This window comes from Chenopodium album, chromosome 7 (assembly GCF_948465745.1).
Source record: "Chenopodium album chromosome 7, dcCheAlbu1.1, whole genome shotgun sequence".
NCBI lineage: Eukaryota > Viridiplantae > Streptophyta > Magnoliopsida > Caryophyllales > Amaranthaceae > Chenopodium > Chenopodium album.
This window is the reverse complement of record NC_137840.1, coordinates 11039891-11049366: the sequence shown is the minus strand read 5'-3', so window position 1 is coordinate 11049366 and position 9476 is coordinate 11039891. Positions and strand designations below refer to the sequence as shown.

Sequence of the window (9476 nt, the reverse complement as noted above, 5' to 3'; positions counted from 1 at the left end):
CGTGGCAAGGCATTGTTGAATCATCTGCAACCAACGAGCCGGGAACCCATAGGCTTTCAATACATGCAAAAGAAAACTCCAGTGAACTTTGTCATAGGCTTTGCTCATATCAATTTTGATCGAAGCCGGCCAATTAGTGTCTGTTTTGGAACAATTGATTTTCTCCATTAATTCATGACTCAGTAAAATATTATCCGTCATTACGCGGCCTTGCACAAAGGCATGCTGAGAGTCTGAAATTAGAAGGGGAAGATACTGGCGCAGTCTAGCCACCAAGCATTTCGACGCACATTTGTACATTGTGTTACACAGGCTGATCGAACGTAAATGGCCCATCTCTGTTGGTTGCCAATCTTAGGAATCATAACAAGGAGTGGCTGATTCCATTATTTCAAAAGGAACCCCATGAGTCTTGAAAAATTCTACTGTAATTCACTGAATCTCCCACTACGTCCCAATGAGTCTTGAAAAATTCTACTGTAATTCCGTCTGGCCCCGAAGACTTACAGTTGCCTAATGAAAACATGGCAATTCGAATCTCAGAGGCAGTGAAGGGCCGTTCCAAATTGGAAATTTGTGAGGAATTGAACCTAGGCAGATCCAACTCCCGCAGGACAGTATCAATTTCCGGATCATAAGGTGGCATGTAATCGGTTTTGAAGGTTTTTTTGAGAGCTTCCACAACAACATGCTGAATATCTGTCTGCCCATGCTGGGGAACACCAAGATCATCAAGTAACGAGCTAATTTCATTTTTCTTCTGCCGACATTTGACCTTAGAAAAAAGAATCTTAGACAGGCAATCACCATTAAGTATCCAGTTTTTCTTGCATCGTTGTCTCCAGAATTGGAGTTGCAATAAGATACTCTCCTTTGACCTCACGACATTTGACATATAGAGAGAGGCATCATTAACTGAGCGAAGCAACTCTCCCTCACTGTAAAGATCCTTAGAAAAAAATTTCCAATCGACACCCCAAAATTTTTTATTGTTAAGACACCAATTCCTGACAAGTGACTTAACATGATGCAGATTCTTAGAAAGAACGAACATAGGAGAGCCAGAGACATTCTTTTGCCAAGTAGAGAGAACAATACCATGAATTTCTTGGTAATTCAGACACCAGTTGTCCAATTGATAAGGTCTATTGGACTGTCTTTGAACCGGGGAGTCGTCGAAGAAAATAGCAGCATGATCCGAAATGAGAATCGGTTGATTGAGTAATCGGCTTTCCGAAAATTCCTGAAACCAATCAGAGGTCATGTATGCCCGATCCAGACGCTGTAAAATGAGTTGGTCGGCTTCCCGATTATTCGTCCAAGTATAGGGCGGGCCTTTAAAGGGGGTCGCAAATAAACTTGACTTGAGTCTAAAATCAATAAAGGAGTCCCAACCCTTAATGACATTTGAACCACCCAACCTATCATAATGATGCTCTATTTGATTGATATCTCCAATAATCAAGCAATTAGGAGCGATAACAAGTAAATCTAAAATCAAACCCCAAACTTGAGGTCTATTTTCAACAACCGGAGCACCATAAACAAACATCACACATTTAATATTTCCATTAGTAAGCTTTATATTACAAAGAACAACATTTGTACAACAAAAAACACAAGAAACTACTTCCTTCCCATAACCAAAAACCACTAAACCACCACTAGATCCTATCGAATCAACTCCAAAAACCGAGGAAGGATTAGAACTACTAAGCAAACTAGTAACAACAGAAACAGAAACTTTGGTCTCACAAAGAAACAAAAAGTTAGGAACAAAAGCATGTAATAACCAAAACACATAGGGTAGTTTAGGAGACGAGAGGTCATTGAGTCCCCGACAATTCCAAGATGTGATCTTCATAAAACCTTAGGGAGCTGTACATGGCCAGCCGCCGAACCAAAGGAGCCTGAGAAAGCTAAGGACATAGAAGGATCAGTAGAGTGATTAACACTATTGTTCACGATAGAAGAAAAACAAAGGTCTTAAGCTTTGTATTTTTTCTTAGCAGAGGAGCTGCTGCACACTCCAATCTTTCTTTTATTTCCAGAAAAATCTTTAACCCAGTAGAGGAGCTACCAAGAAACCCAAGATGATCTACCAATGAAACATCCGAACAGCATTGGAGAGAAGAGCTCGAAGGAGAAAAGACAGAGGGCATCGAGAAACCGCCCTTAGATCGCAAATTCAGAGCTCTAATTTTTCGCCTCTTTTGTGACCAGGTGGAACCCTGGTACCCAAAGTACGGATCTTGATCATAGGATTTGCACCGATGGAAAGGAAAATGACGATTCCTTTTTGGTGGCCAAGTCACAGATTGCGGCATTAATGGCATAGGAGGAGTGACCTCAACGGGCTTATGTTATTGCGGCACATGGCAATTGAGAAGAGAAGTATTAGCACGGTTAGCCGCATCAACATCCTGCAAAGATAAATTTTCAAACAAGGAGTGGAAATTAGGAGTAATTGGCATAGCTTCAGAGTGCGCTATAATTTGAGGAGAAGGAGAAGCCGCATCTGAATCCGAACTATCCGTAAAAAAACTTTCCTCAAGCGTTGTTGTCATTCGAAATCCCCCACCAGCAGTAGAAGTAGCACGAGAAGTGAAGGACTCATAAGGATCCCCTAAGGGAATTCCTGCTCTAAGGGCCTGAGTATGCCTTTCTTCAGCCTGATTTTCGTCCCGAAACCTTGTTGAAGCCGGGTTATGGTAAGATTCTGGAGTTGTAGGGTCAGTTTCACATGAAGTAAAGCTATCTTTGTCTTGATCAGAGTCGGAAGCAGAGCCATCTGAAGGCGAGGAGGTCGAACCACCATTCGAATGGGACATATACCCATTTTGATACACCCCATTAATGGGGATAAATTGAGGTTCAATATTATCATTATCACCTCCCCGAGGGGCAGCAGCATTTCCATATCCATTTGGGAGATTATTATCCCCTGCTCCGGCCGAGTCGGAATCAGAATTATCAGAGTTATCAGGTGCGTTATTTGCGTCATCATCATTATTATCCTCTCCATTTTGATCATTATCCGGTGGTTCATCATTCCCTTCCGAATCTGGATTATCATCATCATTATCCGAAGCATCATTGTCACCACCTAAATTACCTTCATCATTACTAGAACTATTGTCATCATACACAAAATCTTGCGCTAAAATCAGAAGATTGACCCTTGTGTTCCGATTTGTAAAAACATCCTGCAATCCCTCAACCATATTAGTGTATAAAGGTCTTGTGTTTGGATTGTAGAGCACCGTTAATCCTTGAGCCTCAAAAGCCTCCAACCGAGATTGAATTCTTCTCGCAGCCACATAATCCGAAGAGTGACAGAATTCTCTAAAATGACCCACAAGACCACATTTTTTACAAAACATGAACACACCTTCATATCTAAAATAAATCCAAATAGGATCAACTTCACCTGGGACAAAACACCCAGGGATTAGAGGTTTCGAAAGATCCACTAGAACTTGGCCTCAAAATTCAGGTTCTTCAGGCAGGCCATCCCCGTCGTATTCAAGGGTTTTGACTAAACCTACGAGTTTAAGGGTTTTAACCGCCCACTCTGGGTCCAACAGCCCTAACGGAAGCCCATAAACACGAATCCAAATTCTAGTCATGTCGAAATGAACATTAGCAGGGACGGTATGCCTATTACACCTCCGAACATTGCAAATACGACCATCCAAAACGAAAGAGTGTTGTTCAAGTAACGATTCTACGTCCGCCAAGTTTGAGCATACAAAAATATAATAACAACCAGTACGGTGAACAATAATATTACCTCTTGAAAGCCACTGAGAATCGACCATCTGTTGAACGATCGCACGACATGGAGGAGAGGGCCCAAAGAACCGACCAATAACCGCCTTGTTCCAATCGATGTTCGAAATATAGTTCTCTAGAGGCTGATTTAAATAGATCATTGATTGGTACACAATCCAACGATTGAGATTCGCCATAAAGAAGTAGTCAGCAACGGGTAGAATAAAGAAGAGTAGAGTAAAGGTGAAGGAGTAAGAACTGAGTAGTTGAGGAAATTTAATTGGGTGAAAGAAAGTGAAAGGGATGAAAGGAACGAGTAGCAGTAAACCCCAATAACAAAATCAAAGGAATTACTAGAGACACTCAGCCTACTCTTAATCTTGCATGCACTCCACGTGTTTCATCAAGGAGAACACAGGAAGACAAAGCTCAAGCGGTGGGGCTGAAGAACACCGCCTTGATAGCCAAGAATTCCACTACTAAGAGAATAGGAATATAAAAAACACCCAAAGAATCAGATTGGCTAGGAAAAGGGGTCCCTAGCACCGAATGGCAAAGAAAAGGAGGCAAAAAGAAATATTTTAGTGAACAAATCAGAGGAAAAGGAGTAAAAAAAATCAAGAGCAACAAAGAACAATAGGTGAACCCTAGAAACCTAGGAACCGACTTGGTAATTTTTAGAGAGGAAAGGACCTGCTTGCTTGTTGTTATAGTGTTTACTTCCGTCCAATTATTTAAGGGTTAAAGTAAACCTGTTTTATAAAGTACGGAGTATTTGTTTATCTTTACACTTTCATTTCCCAAATATTATCTTCACACAATCACACACCAAAGCTTGTATAATTTGTCTCGTAAAAAAAAATAGTATAATTTGTTTGCAAGTTTTTTTTTTTTAAAAAAAAATTCTGAAAACGAATGAAATTACATTAATAAAACTGAGTTTACAAAAAACGAAAGGAAAGTATGGTAACATAAGTCAATCACAAGTTATCATGTTTAGGATGAGTTTTCCTCGGGAAAAAAAAATGTGGTTAAGGTGATTTTTTGTTGTGACCATTATGGCAAATTAATAGTGTCGTGTGAAGTGTGAACTATGCAATTGTATATTTAGTGTTACCTTTGCGGTTGTAACATTAGTTGACGGTCACTTACATTTTATTATAAATGCAGTTGCAGACTAGCAAGTGTATAATTGTATGAGTTGGTTAGTGTTATGTGTAAAACGGAAAATTGTTAGTGAATTAACTTTGGAAGTGACAACTTTAATACTTTAAAAATAAAAAAACATCTAGATCAACCGAAGAAATTTCCAAAATGCGAGGAGGGCTTACATCACTCCACACTCGTTGCCCAAACTCCCATGGTTGACAGTGAGCCAATTTGTGTATTACATTATTACCCCCTCGCTTTACAAAAGACCATGAAACACTAGTAAAATTAGAATTAAAAAAATCTAGATGAAAAGAACTGGAGTCATACAAACGCTTCCTCATTGCCTTAATCACCACAAGATTATCACTCTCGATTCCAATGAAGCTCATTCCCTTGTGTCTAGCAATCTTCATGCCCTAAATTACCGTTTGCACCTCTGCAATCTTAGGCCCTATCCTATTGAGCTTCGAGGTAGAGCATAGCAGAGCACGGGTCAGCAAAGTAGAGCAGATTAAATTTCAGCAGAGCAGATTTCAGGATAGAAGAGCCGAGCCAAGCAGAGCTAAGCCGAGCAGAGCAAATTTCATCATCATCATCATCATCATCATTATTATTATTATTATCATTATTATCATCATCATCACCATCATCATCATCATCATCATCATCATCATCATCATTATTATTAATAATAATAATAATAAGTGCATATACCATTGATTTAGGTGAGTGAAAACATAAATAAATGTGTACCATATGTTAATAGTAGAAAGAAAAAAGACAACACTTTACTTATATTCATTTCACAAAATTTTAAAATAAAATGATTTAATGAGTAATAATGATTTTACTTATAAATATGTCTTAATCATATATTTTAACCCTCAAAATAAAAATATACAAAGTACTACTTGAAAATAACCTCTTTTTTTTAATTCATAAATTGTATGGAAAGATTTGGAAAATAATTCAACTCAGTGAACTAATAATCAATACCCACATAAAATGTTTTTATACATTGTGATTCTAATATCAAATGTTTATAAAAAAAATTGTTATTAATTTTTATTATTATTATTTATTTATTTGAATTATTTTATTTTAAAAGAAATTAATAATCTCTTATTTTATTGGCTACAATTAAAAATTTATAATCCTACGTGGCGCGTTAAGAATATTAAATCATATATGGCTCTCTAAAAACTCGGGAAAAAACTCACCTTTATATATCTATATATATTAGATTATTATTGATAATTATTATTATTAGTTATTATTATGATTAATAAATATTAATTATTATTAATATTGATAATTATTATAATTATTTTTAATATTAATAATTATTATAATTATTTAAAATAATAAATTATTATCATCAATACAATATTAATTATTTCCTCAAAAAAATGCAATATTAATTATTATTATTGAATATTAATAATTATTATAATTATTTAAAATAATAAATTATTATCATCAATACAATATTAATTATTTCCTCAAAAAATGCAATATTAATTATTATTATTGAATATTAATAATTATTATAATTATTTAAAATAATAAATTATTATCATCAATACAATATTAATTATTTCCTCAAAAAAATGCAATATTAATTATTATTATTGAATATTAATAATTATTATAATTATTTAAAATAATAAATTATTATCATCAATACAATATTAATTATTTCCTCAAAAAAAATACAATATTAATTATTATTATTGAATATTAATTATTATTGTTATTATTAATTATTATTTGAAAATATAGCAGAGTATAGAAGATTTCTTTTTAGCAGAGCAGATTTGATCTAAGCAGAGCATAGCAGAGCAGCTTTAAAGAACGGGGCCTTAGTCTCTCATTTTTCATTCCACCACCCCCGCACTATTCCTGCAGACTGCACCCCGCTGGCGAGCCCCATCCCCACCTCCCCCAAAACACCGGCAAACAATACTTTTAACCACATCATATGCTAGAGGAGACCCACCCACAAAGACACTCTTTCCACCCATCCATTCCCTTTGTTATTCAACTTTTCCACCTCACGACCCTTCGTATTAATCTTTAAAGCATAGGCAACAATTTTCTCAATATTCGGATTTTCACCCTCAATCATCCATTTGTTCCTTGCGCCCCACATAGTACAACACATGGTGTTTTTGGGTAAAATTACCCATGATACATGGCCCTATCAGAAGGCAACATGTGTCACCCTACGAGAGGTTCCAAGTGGACCAATCCTCCTCTGACACGTGTCCCTCCCAGCTATTGGGAAAAAAGGTGGCCTTCATGGCCCAATTCCCGAGAAAGCCGCAAAACGACACAACCCATTAGTCTTAAGTTTCTGTAACCTAGGCAGGGGCACAATTTCCGATGACCCTATAAATGGTGAGATTTTCCCCATTTATGGGGCACGTTCATTTATTATAAACACCTGAATTATCTCACATCAGAGAAAATACCTTATCTCGAAATCCGAGAAGATCTCACTTTTACCTTTTCCACACTCTATCCGAACACGTTCTAACTTGACCATCGGAGGCGGAACTCCAATCACCCAGAATCTTCGTTGTTTTGCAGGTACAGGCAACTGATTCAAGTCTTGGTGTTGTAACTCTCCCGCAAGACACAGAAAACCCCGAAATACATGGTAATTAAACTCACCATATCCTCCCCAAAATTACCAAAACAGTGCTCCTACCAGTCACCCATACTACAAAGAGAGTGAGAAAAAACCATAGAATAAATGTACTTACTCCAAATTGCTTGGGCTACATGGCAATTCTTTAACGCATGCATGACATATTCTTCTTCTCTCTAGCAAACACCACAAGCTAGTAGCCAGTGCACAAACTAGCTACAAAACAAATTAGCTTTAAAATCTTATGTAGCCTAAAAAGCTAATTTGCTAATTAGCTTACTATATATAGGCGTTGCTCTAATACTAGTCTTTTAAAAAAATATTTATTATAATTAAAATTAATTTTTTGTATTCAAAATTAATATTAAACTATATTTTGTTTTTAATTAATACAATTCTTATTTAATTGAGAGTTAATTATAGTATAAGTCAAATGATGACTTGTTTGACCGGTCATAAGTAAATCTAGTATTTAAATTATTTATGCAATATAGACATCAAGACTACTTTAGGCAAACATACCCCATAGTTAGGATTATTAGATGATAAACCTTAGTTGGGATTATTAAAAGTACATCGCCCATAGTTGGGATTATTAATGTGTATTTTTTCTATATAAAAAAAAAAGTTTTAAAAATTATAAACCCCAATAACTACAATTTAGTCAAAAAATTATAAGAGCGGCGCAAATTAGCGACCACATAGCAACTACTAAAAACTTAGTTGCAAAGTTTGCGACTACCTATATCTTGCAGTAGGTTAGTCGCAAAAATATTTTTGCGACTGAATTTTATGGTTGTCGCAAATATTTCTCGGAAATTAGCGACCGCATAGTAATTATGGCAAAATTAGTTACAATATTTGCAACTACTCGTCTCTTTGCAACTGAATATTAGAATAGTCACAAATATCAGTTGCTAATACCCCTTTTTCTTGTAGTAGGTTCAGCTGGTGGGCAATGGGATTTAGGTGGTGGGTTCGGCTGGGTGTAGACACCTGATTGTGTCTACCCAAAAACCAAACCCAATGATGAGTATGTAATCCCCCGTATTTTTAAATATGTTATAAATAAAATTTAATTTTATTTATAATATTGTTTTGTATTTTTCCGTAATTTAATTTCAAAATATTCAAATTATTAATTATGGTCAAAAATTATTTTGGTACAAATCATTTTATGAACCTTCATTCTATAATTTATTTCAATACAACTAAAGCTTAGTCCATTTCAATCATTTGGCCCATTAATTTTATGAGGCCCAATCTTTCTATTTACCGTACAACATTCTCCCTTATAAATACCCCATGAATCCCCAAAAATTTCCCACACAAAAAGGTTAGTCTTATTTTCTCCTTTGTTTTATTAATTTGTATGATTATAATTATTGATTTATGGGTTTTGATTTTATTGTTTGAAATTAATTTAATTAGTATCAAATAATATTTTGATGATTAAATTTGATAATTTCATATTTTATAAATGTCATAATTTTCAGATTTTGTAAATTTTATAACCTAGGGTTTTTAATTATTGAAAATCATGATTTTAGGGTTTTTATGAACAATTGATTTAGGGCTTTTATAGTAATGATGTTTTGAAATTTTGGTGATTATAACTAATGATTACTTTAACTTAATTCCAGATTATTTTGAACATGTAAATTCGTGTTTTAATTTTCAGATTTCCGTTCATTAATATTAATCCCGTTTTAATCCCGATCAGGTTCTGAACTCATGCGATTTTGACAAAAAAGTAGTGTTTTCCATGTGGAATCAGCGTTTTAAGAAAGACTCACTACCCACCCTCTCGTGGCCAGATTCAACCTCTAAATATGATTTTCGGGCAGTTTTTTATTTTAACAAAGTTTTTTAATACTTAAAATATTATCCTTGAGTT

At 35.2% G+C, this 9476-nt stretch overlaps 1 protein-coding gene across 1 annotated transcript; it reads right to left on the bottom strand.

Annotated features, from left to right (window-relative positions):
• Window positions 1-391: 391 nt before the first annotated feature.
• Window positions 392-1864, bottom strand: LOC145639992 (uncharacterized). Its single transcript, XM_081691302.1, has one exon. It carries the CDS (start codon window positions 1862-1864, stop codon window positions 392-394), a length of 1473 nt encoding a protein of 490 aa, XP_081547428.1.
• Between the last annotated feature and the right edge of the window lie 7612 nt (window positions 1865-9476).

Bases quoted from the DNA above. Each gene is read 5' to 3' on its own strand.
- LOC145639992 (XM_081691302.1), bottom strand. From the start codon at position 1,864: ATGAAGATCACATCTTGGAATTGTCGGGGACTCAATGACCTCTCGTCT.